This window comes from Sebastes fasciatus, chromosome 7, assembly GCF_043250625.1.
Source record: "Sebastes fasciatus isolate fSebFas1 chromosome 7, fSebFas1.pri, whole genome shotgun sequence".
NCBI lineage: Eukaryota > Metazoa > Chordata > Actinopteri > Perciformes > Sebastidae > Sebastes > Sebastes fasciatus.
Genome location: NC_133801.1, coordinates 17,849,189 through 17,866,749, shown reverse-complemented (window position 1 = coordinate 17,866,749; position 17,561 = coordinate 17,849,189). Strand labels below are relative to the sequence as shown.

At 40.4% G+C, this 17,561-nt stretch overlaps 1 protein-coding gene across 3 annotated transcripts in view; it reads left to right on the top strand.

Annotated features, from left to right (window-relative positions):
- Positions 1–16,500, top strand: part of limk1a (LIM domain kinase 1a) — a 57,839-nt gene extending 41,339 nt beyond the window's left edge. For all 3 annotated transcript variants that reach the window (XM_074641971.1, XM_074641972.1, XM_074641973.1), the window contains 13 exons: positions 3,886–3,995; positions 5,368–5,583; positions 5,894–5,999; positions 6,149–6,360; positions 6,665–6,851; positions 7,129–7,215; positions 9,855–9,986; positions 10,220–10,279; positions 10,733–10,798; positions 11,281–11,449; positions 11,629–11,684; positions 13,080–13,237; positions 14,186–16,500. In XM_074641971.1, the coding sequence (XP_074498072.1) occupies positions 3,886–3,995; positions 5,368–5,583; positions 5,894–5,999; positions 6,149–6,360; positions 6,665–6,851; positions 7,129–7,215; positions 9,855–9,986; positions 10,220–10,279; positions 10,733–10,798; positions 11,281–11,449; positions 11,629–11,684; positions 13,080–13,237; positions 14,186–14,354 (1,728 nt within the window). In that variant the 3' untranslated portion in view covers positions 14,355–16,500. The remainder of the gene's footprint in view (positions 1–3,885; positions 3,996–5,367; positions 5,584–5,893; positions 6,000–6,148; positions 6,361–6,664; positions 6,852–7,128; positions 7,216–9,854; positions 9,987–10,219; positions 10,280–10,732; positions 10,799–11,280; positions 11,450–11,628; positions 11,685–13,079; positions 13,238–14,185) is intronic.
- Positions 16,501–17,561: the final 1,061 nt, after the last annotated feature.

Sequence of the window (17,561 nt, the reverse complement as noted above, 5' to 3'; positions counted from 1 at the left end):
CACAAAGAAACAGTTCTTACGTAGAGATTAGTAGTTATTTAATATCAACACCCAGAAACTACCTAACGTTAGCTTTCTAATACGACCCGTTAACAAGGAAGAATAAAAGAAGTAATATGAAATATTGACATATCTGGCCAGACACTTGATTAATGATGTAAACTGGGAGGATTTGAAATGACATTTCACAGAAATATCTTAATATACCCCTAAATTACAAAACACTATGCCACTAATATTACAGTAAATTAGCAAATAATGTTAGCTAAACTGCATGAATACTGACTCTGAAACACACATGCATGCACAAATAAGTAAGGGATAATGTACAGCGAGCCGGTCACTGTTGGGAAATAAACACAGACAGGTTGATGCGGCACCTTGATGCGGTCTTGCATCGCCCTGAAGGGGTTTATTTCACAACAATGACCCGCTGGGCTGAACATTATCCAGCGTATTACATGGCTTCTTACTTAAAAAATCTATAATATAATACAAAAACGGTCCGCCAGAGTCTGACATCAGAACTGAGATCATAGTAACGGTCTGCTACAAAGAAATAACAGACTGTAGAACGCCGTGATTGACCAATCAGAATCAAGTATTCAACAAAGCCGTATAATAAACAAAGTAATCCCTGCATTTATAAAGGATTGACAGTTAAGTTTAATATTGTTTGGCCCCTAAAACAGATTTTTGGCAAATGTGTTACAGCTTTGTGATGCTACAATGACTTTCTGTCCACGTAGTTGATTAATGTGGCTACAGATGTTTCCTAGCGGTCTTTAGTCTTTACTAGCAAAAACATTTATTAAGTTTTAATGGTACAGCCCAGATTACTAAATCACTAATTTTCAGAATACCAGTAGCTAGGGGGTGGGACTCACCAACCCCAAGATACGATATTATCACGATACTTAAGTCACGATACGATCTTATTGCCATAAGATATATTACGATTTATTACCTTTTTTCAATTACAAATTATCCAGTTTGTCAACATCTGTTTTATCTAATAAGATATATCTTTCACTCCGTTCATCTCAGAGTTTTCATTCAGGTGTCTTGAGGTCAGAGGTCAAGGGAACCCTTTGAAAATGGCCATGCCAGTTTTTCCTCGCCAAAATTTAGCATAGCTTTGGAGCGATATTTAGACTGAGCCCGCTACAATCTCAGAAAGACAGAACAGCCGCTGGGCCCGCCGGCGGGTTGTTAAGAGTTTAATGGTTTTGAAAATAAAAGATTTATACTACAAGCTACAAAATGTCTATTTTTGTACTTTGCTACGTTTCTATTCTATAAACGTAGGGCACATTACACAGTTTCTGAAGTCAAGGTAACTACTTGACCGAGATCCCCATAGCACACATAGCAAATGAGCACTGTGCTGCAACTTGACCCAGTTAAACCTGGACCCCGTCGACCCGATCACCCGGGGAGACCCATGTGCACCGTTTGGTTTGTTGTCACTAGAAAAAGGCCGCGAGGTTACACGAGGCTAAAACGCCGTCACACACTCGTGAGCACGATGAGCTAATGCACAAAAAATGAAAAACACTCTCTCTGAGCCTTGAAGGCCCATTCACACACAGCTTCTGTGTTGAGAACATGGTGGAACCGGTGGTTTGTTATAATACATGTGATGTTTCTTGAATTGAAACATGCAAGCAGTCACATGGTTTGATATCACACAGACTGACCATTAATTTCTCTTTCCCCCTATCTGTCTTTATATCTGCACTTTGGAGAGGAAGGATGTCCTGAATGTGAGCACGGCAGCTGTCGCCTGTCAGATGTGGTTTTAAAGACGGTGTGTGTGGGTGTGTGTGGGTGTCATGCCTGCCTGGCAACCAAATGGCAGCCTCAGTGTCAGGTTGTGCTGAGCCACACACCCTTTTCATCTCCGTCCAGCTGTCCTCTCTTCCTGTCTTTCCCATTTGTAGGGCTGCACCTAAGTGACACACAAAGAGAGGAAATTCACAGCTCTCCACAAACAACTCTGATGCTAAAACTCTTAAAATGATCCTTCCATCCCACAGTAATTTTACTTTGGTTAAAACCCTAGATTCTCTTTACTCATCTCTCTTACATACTTCCGATCTTCTGAAGCGTTGTGTTTACCCTCCCTGTCGATGTCAGAGAGTAATTGTTTATGGCTCCTTTTTATGAGGCTGCTTGGAGGACACATAAAGAAATTAAGTCGGTCAATAAGCCCTACAGCTGCTTTCTCCCGTTGTCCATTACAGAGCCATTACATCTGTTTTCTCCTCCAGCTCTCTCTCTGTCTCTCTGCTATGATGTTGTGTTGTTAGCATGACCAATAAACATTGAAAAGAAGGAAAATCCCTCATCTGAAAGTTGCATATTCGGTGTTTTTTATTCGTAATTGATCTCACTCGTAACGCAGAAAAAATGTGAGGATTGCCTCAGAATATACAGTAAATTCGGGATGTTATCTTAAAACCAAGTGGTGGCATGTTTTCCTGGTATTTTGCTGGAAGGTTCTGCTCAGATTAATTACTTAAAAAGCAGTTAATTAATATGCTTGTTCAGTGTCTTCCTCCCTGCAGCCGGAAGGCTGTCAGCATGTGTTTATCTGTGGTGGTTTCACTGCTGCTCTCCAAGGAGGGTGGGGCAGCAGACATATGGCTGTACGGCAATGATTTATTATTGATTCTTTGATCTTCACATTTGCTTCCGTTTTGTCTCAAGTTTCCCCGTTATGTTTCAGCTTTATGGAGCATTTAGAAGTAGCATTTCTTTCTTTGGGTGATTGGTAGTTCTACTCTAATTTTCCAGTGACTTTTATGGCTGCATCTCAGATTTCATTAGTGATGTTGGTTTGATATTTAAAAATAAAAATGAGACATTTTCAATACACATTTTTTCTGAATTACGTATGTATTGTAATATATTCTAAATGTGCCTTTTTTGTTTGCTTTCTCCTTAAATAATGAGACTACACAATACAAAATTCCTCTGATTTGCCTTTGCATTTAATTGATTGTTCTTTGTTCAGCACTTCTCCGTGCAATGCCCCTCCTCACTCTTGGTGTATACTGAATTAGCATTGCAGATCGTTGCAGTTGAGATGTGCTGTCAGAGGGCCGACTCCCTCCAAAATTTTCTGCCACTTAAAGCAGAAAATGAAACCACAAACACAGGCTCGGGGGAGCGAACAGCTCTGGTGGACTCGGCCTTCGGTGCTTAACATCGTGGCTCATGTTTAATCATAGAAGTCATCAGGTATTTGAGTGGGTCGGTGATTTGCATCGATGTGCGCAAAATTACCTGAAGGAGTTAAAAGGGGGTGGATATTGATATATGTGGAGGCGGAGGGCCACTTGATCGATTTCTCGAGAAGTCACAACAAGCAAGGACAAACCGATTTAATGAGCAACAGTATAATTTGGAAGGTTGATCTTTTCATTTTTTGGTGATTTATCTGATCACTTTAACAGTTTGGTTTCCTCTCGTTGGTTTGAAGAACATCCAGAGCTGAAACCTCCAGCGGCAGCATCGTCCTCAGATCTGCCAGTGTGATTAATCTGCTCATTGCCTGCTCTGCTTTTTGGCCGTAACTCAATTCCCTCTTGTTTGCAAAACTGCCCTAAGCTCTCAGAGGGGGATCTGGCAGCAGCAAATTCAATCTCTCAGCTCTCAGTATTACCCTCAGCGACCAGACCTCGCCCTACTTCTGCGACCAGTTATTAAAGCCTCATGTTGCCTGTTTCTCTGGTCACATCAGAAACGCTGTTGTGAATTCCTGCCCTGCAGTCGTTTTCACTAGGGATCAGAAAACAATCCCTTTGACATCCTAGTGCATGACGTTTTCACAGCACATAGATGCAGAATGTCTTTCTAACTTGGTTTTTCTCTCGACAGGTCGCAGGGGAACAGAAATATCACCCAGAATGCTTCACCTGTCTGAACTGCAGGGCGTTTATCGGCGATGGAGACACATACGCTCTGGTGGAGAGATCCAAACTCTACTGGTGAGCCTCAAGCACAATGTTATAAGACATGCAAACACCCGAATATCAAAGTCTGTCAAAATCAAATCAGACATTCCTCTTTAAGTGGCATAATAACACTAGCAAATCAAAGCTTGTGCAGTTTTATGGTATGGCAGCTCCGTCCCCCCAAATTTACCAAACTATTATATTCTTTTTTTAGTTAGTTTTCCTCATTCTCTCTTCTGCAGAGAACAAATCCACTTGAAATCCCTTTGAAGTGCAGTAAAGCCACAAAAAACGAAGCCAAAGCTTCAGTTGATTGACAAAATCTTAAATTTATGCAGCTTATTTTGGACTTCAAAGGACTTTTTGTCGACGTTACGACCAACTGTGGTGACAACTGACTGTATGCATGGTGGAAATTCACAGCAACCACAGTTTTACCACATGTTTGAGCTTATTGTTGAAAATGTGGTGCTCCTTTTTTTGGTATCTTGTACCAAATAAACAGCCAGAAGAACACAAGAAGCTGCTCAAAGTAGAGTTGATTTAAGCTAATGACAAAGATGCACTGTGTTAAATCACTCAGGACGCAGTAGATTCAGTGAAAATCATTTCTATTAACATATTAACAGCTCTAAAAGTCTCAGTTTGGATGACGTAAACCTGCAAATTTAAATCAGGTACATTATGAAAATCATTTCTCTCTCTTTTTGTGTCTGTTTCAGGTTCAGGTTGTTCTTGACTTGTGTAGCTCCGGGGTTGTGTTAGTTAGTGTGAATGTCAAGGTTCAATGTGTAACAAGCTGCACCACACAGAGATACAGACAGACAGAACAGCCTTTGTCCTCCTCACTGAGTGGAAGTGGATGATGACAATGTGATTGTCTCAGATCATCACATTTATTGAGTGGTTTTACCCGTATATGGTCAAAGCCGGTGGTGTGTTCTGTGGAAACAAGGTCATTCAAATTAAATGTACGCCCTTTGTGCTAGTTTAGAATCATTTCATAGCTGTTTCATGAGTCCTCCTTATGTTCTGAGCATTTGGGGAAATAATTGTCAGCTCAGTGTATTCCCAAACCCAGCTAAAGCAACATCTTGTCAACAACATGTGATGCTGTAAAATCTGCTGTAATGAGAACTTCATGTTCCCCTTATGATTGAGTGGACGGCTTTAGAGCCAGAAAGCTCACTAGGATTAGAGCTGCAATGATTAATCAATTAATCGTCAACTATTCCGATAATCGACTAATTGCTTTGAGTAAAAAAAAATAATTAACAGATTATTTGGCTATGAAGATAATTGTTGCCCTAACTAGATTCTCCTTTTCTGTCCTCTTCTACCTCTTTTTTATAACTTCCCTCCTCCTTTCCATCTATCCTTCCCTCCTCTTCCTCTCTGGCTCCAGCGGTCACTGTTACTACCAGACCATCGTCACGCCGGTGTCGCTGCCGGACACGCCATGCTCACGGATCCCTCACACGGTCACGCTCGTGTCCATCCCGGCCACCGCCGAGGGCAACAACGGACGCAGAGGGCGAGGTTTCTCTGTGGCCATCGACCAGCCGCTCAGCCCGACCAACGGCTACAGCCCTGAGCATGGACCAACTGTCAGAGTCTCCCAGTGAGTCTATCTCTCCATGTTTGTGTGTGTGTGTTTGCATATTTTGTGGATTGTCATTGTGTGAAGAGAAGAGACACTAGAGGTCAATATGGTGGAGGACAAAGGATGAAGACAGTGTGATAGATGAGATTCATTTCAAATGTATAATAGAGTGGAAGGAAAAGGAAATGAGCAGAAATCGAAGTCACTGTTATTCAAATGAGCTGAGACTTTATCAGCTCTCTGAAACGAAAATGATTCAGTGTGTGCAGAAAGGTGTTTGAAGAGTTCTTTATAAATTTTTTTCTGCTCATTGTTCTTCTTTATTCAGGGTGGAACCAGACTGCATCAGTCCAGATGTGAAAAACTCCATTCATGTTGGAGATAGGATCCTTGAAATCAACGGGACACCCATTCACAACGTCCCTCTGGATGAGGTATTGAAGATTTTACTTTACTTTGAATTTACAAATAGAAATCTTGATCTTATTCTTTGAAAAGTATTTCACCAGACTTCATCCATCAGAGCATTTCTCCAGCTGTAAGAACTATCTCTGACCAACCCGTCTGAACTCCTCCTCTCCAGATCGACCTGCTGATCCAGGAGACGAGCCGGCTGCTGCAGCTCACCATCGAACACGACCCTCACAGCCAGGGTCTGGAGGGAGGCTCCTCGGAGGCCGAAGAGCAAGTGGACGGCCCCCTGTCTACGCCTCTGTCAGAGGGCCCCAGCCCCATCCTGCCCATCACACAGCCCCCCAACCCCGACATCAACAGCCTCAGATCCCGCATCATCACGTAAGACACAGATTTAGTGCTGCTTATTGCAGATTTTATAGGGGAGATATTTTTGCTATTTGATCTGCCTCCTGAGCCAAAGTTGCCCCTACGCCTAAATGTGTTGATTAAATATTTAACTGCCAATAATGCATTGTAATGTTCAGCTCAGGTTAGCAACATGTATAGATAGTTGATAGTTGTAGTGTATGAGCTTCTTCCTGTGCACATATATATATCTCAGCAGCTAACACTTATCAAATACTCTGCTGACCCTCATGTCTCTCTTCCTGTCACTCTTCCCGTCTCCCCTCTCCCCCTCCAGGAGGAGCTACAGCATTGATAAGTCACCAGGCTCCAGTAACGCAGCGTCCCCCATCTCCCAGAGGAAGGACATCAATCGATCAGAGTCGCTCCGCGTGGTGTCCAATCAGACGCACCGCATCTTCCGCCCGTCTGACCTCATCCATGGAGAGGTGCTGGGCAAGGGCTGCTTCGGACAGGCCATCAAGGTAGATTTGTGGGCAGAGACACTACCAGCTGTATGTAAAGTACATGTGCAGTATGCATGAACGCACATTGTCCAGAAGGTGGCAGCATTGAGAACAGTAAGAGAAGTGTGTAGAGGCAGGAGGTTAAAATGTTTGTGGTTATAACACATCCTGGAGTTTTTAAAATTTCGGTTTCCCATGCTGACACACTGAACGTGGAATGAACTTCTCACACCCTCTGTGGTTCTCCCAGCTTGTTGCTCAGCTTGACTCTGTGCATCATTGCTTCTTGTTATAGGTGACACACAAGGAGACGGGGGAGGTGATGGTGATGAAGGAGTTGATTCGCTTTGATGACGAGACACAGAGAACATTCCTTAAAGAGGTGAGTGGAGGTGGACGATCCCAGATGTTACGTCAATAAGGAGTCTAAGATTTACTTTTGTTTTCTATTCAGAGTCCTAATCACCTATCTGTCCTGAACAGAAATCTGAAATCAATAAGTATTGACCTCAGATCATAAAATAACCAGTATGTTCGTTCATCATTTCCTTGAATACAAACATAATTTTAGTCAATAAAATGAGGGCAGTCAGGACCCTAAAGTTTAGGGCTGTCCTTGACCAAAGATATTTATTTTCATATACTTTGTTGCAGAAGTACAGGAGTTAACATAAATTTAGATTTGCTTACATATGATGTTGTTCATACTTATAATTTTTAGTGGTAAAAGTTAAATTGATAGTAAATTCGAAATAAATACACAAATACAGAAAATAAAAACAGGAATAAAAACAAGGAAAAGATTAACGGATAAAAGAAATCAAAACAAAACACAGAAAAAAAACAGACAAAATAAATAAATAAATTAAAAAGGTAGGCTAGTATGATGGTCCAAAGAAATTTGATTAGTTGATTTAATCGGCAGATCTGTTAAACTGAGTTTCTGCACAAAGAATCACACAAAAGCACCATTTTAAACCTGTGTTTACCAGAGAGGTGCTTATACGTTTCTTAGAAATAACTCGTTCAGCATGAAAAAAAGTATAAAAATTGCTAATCAAATAAAGAAATCTTAATTGACTAAGACCAAAATGACAGATTAGTCAACTAATCAACTAAGAGGGGGAAACCCTACTAAAGTTTGTTCCAGGTTTGATTTGAATTCCTTTTTTTCCAGCTGAGAAAATCTGTGCTGAGGAAGTAAAAGAAAACAGTTTTTTGTACATGACCAGGAGCTGAATAATGTGTTTAAATTTAGCAGCTCCTCTGTGTGAATGTAGGGCATGACTGAGTAAAAAAAGGAACAGTTCTCTCGTCTGAATAACTGAACGTAAAGTACGTGACATTACCTCTGAAATAGGACAAACAGTTCATTCTCCCAAAAATGATGGAAGAGCAGAACTCATTTCACCTCCCACACTAAGCTTCATCTCTCTCCTGTCCTTCCATTAATCTGAAAAGATAACAGGGAATGACTCATACGCAGAAGTTTACTTTTCTCTAAGACTTCTGGAGTTATTTTTAGCCTTTAAGTGATCTGAATTACTGCTGATGTTCCTGTTTAATGTCCAGTATCGTAAACTCACTCTTCCAGTTAACAACCTTCTAATTGAGATGTTTGAAGTTCAGGAAAATTGTTCCCGTATGGGTGGAGGTATTAGATTTATTTTTAGGTTGTGATAACACTGAGTCTGTGCTTTGTAATTGGTGTAGACGACGGCAGAGTAGAAAGAGCGGCTATAAAACAAACCCCGACCACAATGAGGCATGATTATTACTCCCGCTGGCTGTTTGTTTGTAGGTGGCCCACATACTGTAAGTCTCACATAAGTGATCTTGTTTGAGAAAGGAATGCACCAAACATTTCAGACTAAGACATCATGAGACTTGAAGGATAATATTTCAGGTTTATGTGTGCCTAATGGTGACCGGCCTCCTCCTCCTTCTTCAACCCTCAGGCTGGGAAATGTTTTATGAGGTGTCATACTTTAGTAGTGCTGTGAACACTACTTGTAACCTCTTACACCACACTTGCTGGGTAGCTTTGCCTTTACTTAGCGCTCTGGGTTTGTTCAGCAGCTCTCAACTATGCAGGAAATTTCTCTGTTGCCATTCAAATTAAAATAAATAGAGCAGAAACCTGTGAGAGGTGCCAGCATGTGTTGTCGTGTTCAGTGACGATGGGACAGAACTTGTTTTACTGGTATAATCTGGATTGGATTCAAGAATCTAAATCAATTAAAGCTGAGATTTCAGTGAAGTAGGTGACTCTGTGAGTCTGCCTGATTAAATTCAGTCTGCACATTTAATAGACTGACTGACTATCCACCTTTTGACAAACAATCTTAAATGACCAGATTCCCTAATTTGGTACAATTCATTCCAACTGGGAAATAATGTCACACTTTATTTGGACTCTCAGACATTCATGCTCAATTTAGTATCATTAAACTATAAGTTAAAAAGAATAGTTTGACATTTTGGGAAATAAATTAATTTGCTTTCTTAGCACGATGAAAAGACTGATAACACTCTCATGTCTGTACGGTAAATATGAAGCTTATCTTAGCACAAAGACTGCTCCCGGGCAAGAAATAGTCCAGCACATAACCTCCTGTAAAACACAAGTTGTTGTTTTGACACTTTGGGTTTTGTACAGATTAAACAAACAAGATATAACATGTCAATTAGTGAGGTTTTAGAGGTGCTGGTAGGCAGATTTCCTTACCTTTGGATAGTGCCAGGTGGGCTGTTTCCCCTTGTTCTCAGTCTTTATGCTAAACTAAGCCAAGCTAACCATCTGCTGGCTGCAGCTTCATATTTATTTGTATATGAGAATGGTATCGATCTTCTCATCCAATGGCAAGAAAGCGAGTAAGTGTATTTCCCAAAATACCTTTTTAGTTTAAGTTAACCTTTAAGTTTTATTTTACCCAAACCTAATACTTTTTGTTGTATCAAGACGGTCAAGATCCTAGAGCAGCATTCAGTGTGTAAAAATATCTGACGTTGTCTCATCAGGTGAAGGTCATGCGCTGCCTGGATCACCCTAACGTGCTCAAGTTCATCGGAGTCCTCTACAAGGACAAGAGACTCAACTTCATCGCAGAGTACATAAAGGGAGGCACCTTGAGGGAAATCATCAAGAAAATGGTGAGAGGATGAGTGTGTGCCTGCAGACATACCTGTACGTCTACTTCCTGTTCAGTATTCAAAATGCATTCAGTAAACCTATTAGTAACTGAGAGGGAATGGTCTGGTCTTGCATTGCCTCAGGTGGAGTCTTTGTATTTTGCAGTTGAAGAGCTTTCGTTAGATGTCATAAATCATCAGCAGCAACTGCCACTGAAGACAATGACATCTAATTGTGTTCTTTTTGCTCACAGGACAGCAACTATCCCTGGAACCAGCGGGTCAGTTTTGGCAAGGACATAGCTGCTGGGATGGTGAGTTCAATGACTGAAAATTGCATGTAATTGTAATAGTTATTTAGACAGTAAAAGTCCTTGATATGCAGCAGTAAAGGAAGGTGCATTGCTTCCTGTTATCTGCACTGCTGTCTCCCTCTAGTGGTCGTATTAATGAGCTGCAACATGTCCGCTGATAATGTGCTCATTCTTTTCCATCCCCCTCTATTGAAATCACAGCATGAATTCCTGCAGGATTAGACCGTCGGTCCTAAACGTTTTCCCTTGATATGAGTGCAATCATGGATGTCGTGCATGACTGGATTATTGTATTTACAACAGCAGCTACTTGAGATTAAACAAGGCAGAATTGTTCCTCTTGGCATGGGTTTGGGGATTACCTATAAAAGCTTCTATTTTTTTGGTTTATTTATGTTTTTATTCTTCCTGCTTTTCCGTCATCTCCTGTCTGTCTATCTATCTGTCATTCAGACATATCTGCATTCCATGAACATAATCCACCGAGACCTGAACTCACACAACTGTCTAGTCCGAGAGGTAAGAGCTTGTGTATTCCTGTATATGTGTGTGTGTGTGTGTGAGAGGACATACCTATGTATATACAGTATGTTTTCTTTGGGGGTTTAACACAGTGTCCCTGTCATTTGCTGGGGCACTTCAGAAAACAAAAACAAAGCTGAGCTTTGTTAGCAGTAGCTATAACAGACTAAGCCTTCTTCCCAAGTCACTTGCAGCGGAAACTTCCAGCTTATCCTACTCAAACAGAGACAGTACATGTGTTACATGAAAACAAAGGGTTTGCATTGTAGAGCTCACATCCCAAGTTTGGAAAATCCACACTTGGAGAAATTAGAAGCTTGGAGTTGAATTTCAAGCTTTCTAAAGGAGCTTAAAACTGGTTGAAAACTGCTATCACCTTGAAGCTTTTATCTCTTTTATCACTCTTGCAGTATCAGGCAGTTTGCACGCTTGCAGCATAACAATACCATTTTATAACGTGTTTAATTTTCTTTGTGTAGAACAACACAGTGGTGGTGGCAGACTTCGGGCTGGCTCGGCTCATGGTGGATGACAAGCACGAGGAGAAGTTCGCGCAGGGTAAACTGCCCGGCCTAAAGAAGCCAGACCGTAGAAAGAGGTACACCGTGGTGGGAAACCCCTACTGGATGGCTCCTGAGATGATCCATGGTACGATCTACAGGGACTCTTTTTAAACAATATGGAGATACTGATTTATTTATTCAACCCCATTCACACCTTTCTAAGATTAAGAAAACTACAGTCACTGCAGTGCTACAGTTTTTGACTATATGTGACATTCCTCCTAAATTTAACAATAGCCTAATTTTGTCCTTTTTCCTTCCCAGGGAAGAGCTACGATGAGAGAGTGGACATCTTTTCCTTTGGCATCATGCTCTGCGAGGTGAGTGACCATCCACTCTCAGTATTAATAAAAACTAGGGCTGTCATTCGATTAAAATAATAATAAGTCGCAAGATGGTCCATAGTTAATGGCTATTAATTCAAAATTAATTGCACATTTTTTATCTGTTAATATGTACCTTAAAGGGAGATTTTTCAAGTATTTAATACTCTTATCAACATGTGAGTGGACAAATACGCTGGCTTTATGCAAATGTATGTATATATTTATTATTGGAAATCAATTAACACAAAACAATGACAAATATTGTCCGGAAACCCTCACAGGTACTGCATTTAGCATAAAAAATATGCTCAAATCATAACATGGCAAACTGCAGCCCAACAGGCAACAACAGTTGTCAGTGTGTCAGTGTGCTGACTTGACTATGACTTGCCTCAAACTGCATGTGATTATCATAAAGTGGGCATGTCTGTAAAGGGGAGACTCGTTATTACCCATAGAACCCATTTTCATTCACATATCTTGAGGTCAGAGGTCAAGGGACCCCTTTAAATATGGCCATGCCAGTTTTTCCTCGCCAAAATGTAAGTTTGGAGCGTTATTTAGCCTCCTTCGTGACAAGCTAGTATGACATGATTGGTATCAATGGATTCCTTAGGCTTTACTAGTTACATATGATGCCAGTATCTTCACTCTTTAAAACAGCTAAATCTTTCAAACTGAGCGCGCTTTAACCTAAAAATCACATTTTGCGTGTTAAAGAAATTAGTGGCGTTAAAACCATATTGCAGCCTTAATAAAAACCCAACTAGGTTTTCAGAGAGGATACTGTTTGATTAGCAGAACTGAGATTGCTTCATAGGTTTTTCCCAAAAGCTTAAAATTCAGCTTACCTGTCATTTGTAAAAGTTGCTTTCCTAGACACTTTAAAATGAAATCTGGCTTCAACATTTGTACTTTGACAGGTTTTCTGCAAAATACATAAAACATAGCCATCTGTCCAAATGTCAAACCTCACAATATTTGTAAAACATCCATTTTATTCAGTTTATGAGGGAAAAGTCTTGCTTCTCCAAATTTCCAGATATTTTGCTTTCCAAATGAAAATCCAGCCCCGAAGTGTGGTAAGCTTTGGGCTTGGCCACACACCATCCACATAATTTGGGCTCAACAGTTTAGTTCAGTCACTGTATGACTTCCCCAGATGGACACCATTAGCCAGAGAATATTTTAGGGATTAGAGAGAGCAGAAAAGCAAAGTTGTTTTCATGTGGCTTCTGACAGGCAGACAAACGGTAGTTGTGGTCTGCTGGGAACGATCAGCTGCAGTTTGGAGGGTTTACTGGTTTTCAGCAGATCGGCACAGGAGGATCCACGTTTAACTCTTCTTACTCGTTCTCTCTCTCTTTTTGTTTTTCTTGCCCTCTCCAGATAATTGGCAGGGTGAACGCAGACCCAGACTACCTCCCCAGGGCGATGGACTTCGGACTGAACGTGTCTGGCTTCCTGGAGCACTTCTGTCCCCCGAATTGTCCCCCCGCTTTCTTCCCCATGGCTGCTGTGTGCTGTGACCTTGATGCAGACAAACGGTCAGACATCTGCAATAGATTCACACTGAAATTGTACCTAAAGGGACAGTTCAGTGGTGGAATATAAATGATTACATTTACTCAAGTACTGTACTTGATCACAACTTTGTGGTACTTGTACTTTACTTGAGTATTTCCATTTTATGCTCCTTTATACTTCTACTCTACACTACATTTCAGAGGGAACTATTGTACATTTTACTCCACTACATTTATCTGAAACTTTAGTTACATTGCATATTTTGATCATTTGTGCAAAATATAATCAACAAATAAATGATGATATATTATTATATATTAAGCTACCCATTATATAAAATTATTAAAAATGAGCTCCACCTTTACCGGCTGCAATGTTAAAGTGATGAACACATCAATGCATCAATAATTATAATTCAATAATATAACATATATATTACTCTGAAATGAGCCATTCTGCATAATGAGTACTTTTGGTACGTTAAGTATATTTTTATACGAATAATTTTGTACTGTTACTTAAGTAAAGTTTTGAATGCGTGACTTTTACTTGTAGCAGAGTATTTCTACATTGTGGTATTATTACTTTTATTTAAATAAAAGATCTTACTTGTACTTGTTTTACTACTGGGACAGTTCACCCAACATATAATTTTTTTTTACTCTCACTCAGAGTTTCAGGATGATTTGCTGAGTTTTGCATCTGTTGGCTGTGGCTCACCCTCATATAGTATATTCAGTTGTGGCAAAGTCTCACTGAGAACTACTTTTTACTGATATTTTTACTAAGAAAGAAGAAACAACAAGTTCTATGGATTGTCATTGGAGACCGTGTCATTATATGATAAATATAGATGAATAGCTAGAATTCTGGGTGAAAGGACTTAGTTTTATTGTGTTTTGGGTCGAATATAAATAAATAAAATCATATTTTAAACTGAGATCCTTATCTGCTTTCTTAATCTTTAGGCCGGCTTTCACCAAACTGGAGGAGTGGCTGGAGAACCTGAAGATGCACTTGGAAATCGGTCTACCCCTGGTGTCTGAAGTGGACCAGATGCACAAGGCCTTCTGGAAGAACCACAACATCCCGCGCCCTGAAAACGGCCTGCACACCCACCCCGAACAGCCGGAGTAGGGCTCAACACGACCGGAGGAGTGGGAAGTTGATGTAAAACCCCACGCGGGCGGCAATCGTCTGCCTCGCGGGGAGCAGTAGCTGGAGGAGTCGTGTAAATACTCCTCCGTGTTTGAAGCTGCGAGTGTAGGCTGGCTCAGGCTTAATGAGTAGACTCAGGGGGAAAACGTGGATCTGAAAAGCCACCTGTGCGAGACGCACACACACACACTCATTCAAAGTCAAATCAAGAGACATTAACTACGATAGCTTGATTCTACTGCACCCGAAGCTTAAGTGGAACATGTCGTATGCAATCAGACCCAACTTTCAAATCATGACTCGACTCTTGAATCATGTAGATTTAACACTAGCCGTCATACCATTCAAGAATACTTACTGTAGTGTCTATACTCATGTGGACAAAGTAGTCCAGAAAACAAGGCATAAGACAAACCTTCAGCCTCCTCACTTTGGGCCTCTACAGAGTACATTGTGCAGTATGTGTTTCCGTGTGAGTTTGGTTTGATTTTGCTTTTAGTTTAGATATCAAAACTAAACTTTTGAAAAATGCAAAAGGAGAGGGGCCCGCCTGTCGCTTAAGACACAAAGGTTGAGATCAACTCTTTGTCCACTTGTACGAATCAAACAAAACCTTTTAAGCTTTAAATAGTTCACTGAAGAGTGCATGAGTGTAAATAATGCTGTCAGGTCATATCCTGCTTCATCGTGTCCTGACCTCGAGACCTACACGTGTCTGTGGCCCCTCTTCCTCATCTTTTGAGTAGCACTGTAAACATTGAGGTACACATGTTTTGCAGAAAATTTGGTACGTTGTCTCCCAATTTTAAGAGCTGTTATCTCATTCACATTGACGAAGCATCTTATATATTTAAACACACACCAGTGTACATAGCTGGCGACATTGTAAATGTTTTAAATATTGTAAATGTACAGACATATTTTATATACGTATGCTACATTGCCATATTTTTATTGGCCGACCAGTTGAAATTAAGGAGAGTTCAAGTTTGACTGCAGTCAATAGGACACAGCTGAAAGCTTTATTGATTTTTTTTTCCTACATTGTCACCACTGTGGCAGGTTAGGGGCTTTTAGCATTTGAGATAAGAGGAATCTTATCACCACAAAATATCCCCTATCCTCAGTTCAAGCTCAGTAAATGTCACATTCTGTCATTTCCCTCCATCCGAAAAGGGTTTCTCAACATTTGATCGGCCATCTTGGAGTTTTCATGTACCCATAGAGGTGTGCCGGAGTAGACTTAAAGGGGACCTATTATGCTTTTGTGCTTTTTCCCTTTTCTTTAGTGTGTTATATAGTTTTTTGTGCAAAAGGTCTGCAAAGTTACAAAGCCCAAAGTCCAGACCAAAGGGAGTTACTCTTCCCCACAGAAACACTGCTCCTGAACTGAAATGCCTTGCTTGAAGTCCGGCCTTTCCTTCTGTAACGTGGTGATGTCACCAAGTAACACATTTGCATAAAGGCTAGTTTGGCACACCAGACCTCAAACAGAGGGTGAAAAGAGGTATGAGAAAAGTAAAGCATTTTTTTAACATTAAAGCATGTAAACATGTCCTAATAGAAACCCCAAATACAAGTATGCACCTGAAATAAGCATAATAGGTCATCTTTAAATGTATACATAGTCACATCAAACTTGCTGAAATAAATCTGCATATTATGATCAACTCTAATTATATGTGATTTGAGAATTTTGAGGGCAATCAATCTGTTGTTAATTATTCACTCTGGTCTCATGTACTGTACAGTAGTTGAGATGTGGGGATGATATCACCAAGTACTGCCTCATCACATCAGCTGTCTGTCTCTCCTCCTGTGGATGACCCACTGTTTGTTTACATGTAAATGCTAGCTGTAAATATCTCTGTATATATGCGTCTGTCCTGGCATCTGTCTGCGTGCATTGCATAAATATGGGCACTCCTCAGAAATATTCTCTTCCACTGTCAAATTTCTCTCTTGCACCTTCTAACATAACTTTTCTGTCTCTAATCTATTTTCTTTATTCCCTGCTGTTTTTTTCACGAGCTGCATGATGTACTATGTCTGCTCAGCTTTTTTTTGTCTCTAAATTATGTAATTTTTAATAAGAAAACGAAGAATCAAAGACAAAAAATCAAGAGAGAAAAAGGAAAAAACACAGCATCTGTTTTTTTTTATATATATAACCACTGAAATCGTTTTGTATAGATTTGAGTACTTTAATTTGCACTATATTACCAAACAGCTGGTTAAAGCCATGTTTGTTAATTTCCTCTCTTGGGCTACTTGTGATAAGGAAATAAATAATGTCGGTTCAGGTAGATATATGAATGCAAGACACTGATGGAGCCTTTCAACTGTAAAAAATGGGATCTGGGAAATTCATCCTCTTGATAGCAAACCATTTCTGATTATTTAGATGCATTTCTGTGCAACTTTAAAGTCACATATCTATAGAAAGAGTGACTATATTTTACTTTTCAAGCTTTGGCAGAAAAATGTCTTTGCTACCAAGAGGATGTGTTGTCCCAGCTCTGCCTGCTGCCTACAGACTGGTCCTTTGCGAATGATGTCCTGTGTTGTTCCTGACTGCTTGGTTTTGTATGTGATGCCCACAGAGGCTGCAACCACTTTCTGATGATAGAGCACTTAAACTGGCCTGTCTCACCTCTCACCTCCTCATCACACTCTTTTGGCTCAGGGCCATACTTTTCCGTGCGCTTACTTTACAATTTAGTTCATTCAGCAGCTTAATAGGAAAGCAGCATTCAACAGTAACAGTGAGAGCATGTAACCTTCTGTTATTGTATAGGCTGATAATACAAAATACGCTTCTGTAAAACACTCCTGGTTGATGTGTTCGTCCGTGGGCATGTACTGTACGCGAGTGGCTTTGCCTTGTTTCTGTCTCCATTTCCTGTCTGAGCCATGTCGAGCATGTTAGGTGTGTCTGTGGGGACGTGTTGAGGATCAATGAGGATGTCGCCGCAGCACTTCTTTGTAAAGGATCGTTACCTCTGAACAATGCTGTGCCTTTGACGTAAGCTAGCCTTGCCAACGACTCGAAAACGTGAACTGATTTCCTTTTTTTATATATCATAAGTGCAAGCCTGATTCAAGTGGATTGAATATCATTGCTGATATTATGTGTTGTATGAGATTTCATCTTGTTCTGTATCATATTTATATTTTCCAGATTTC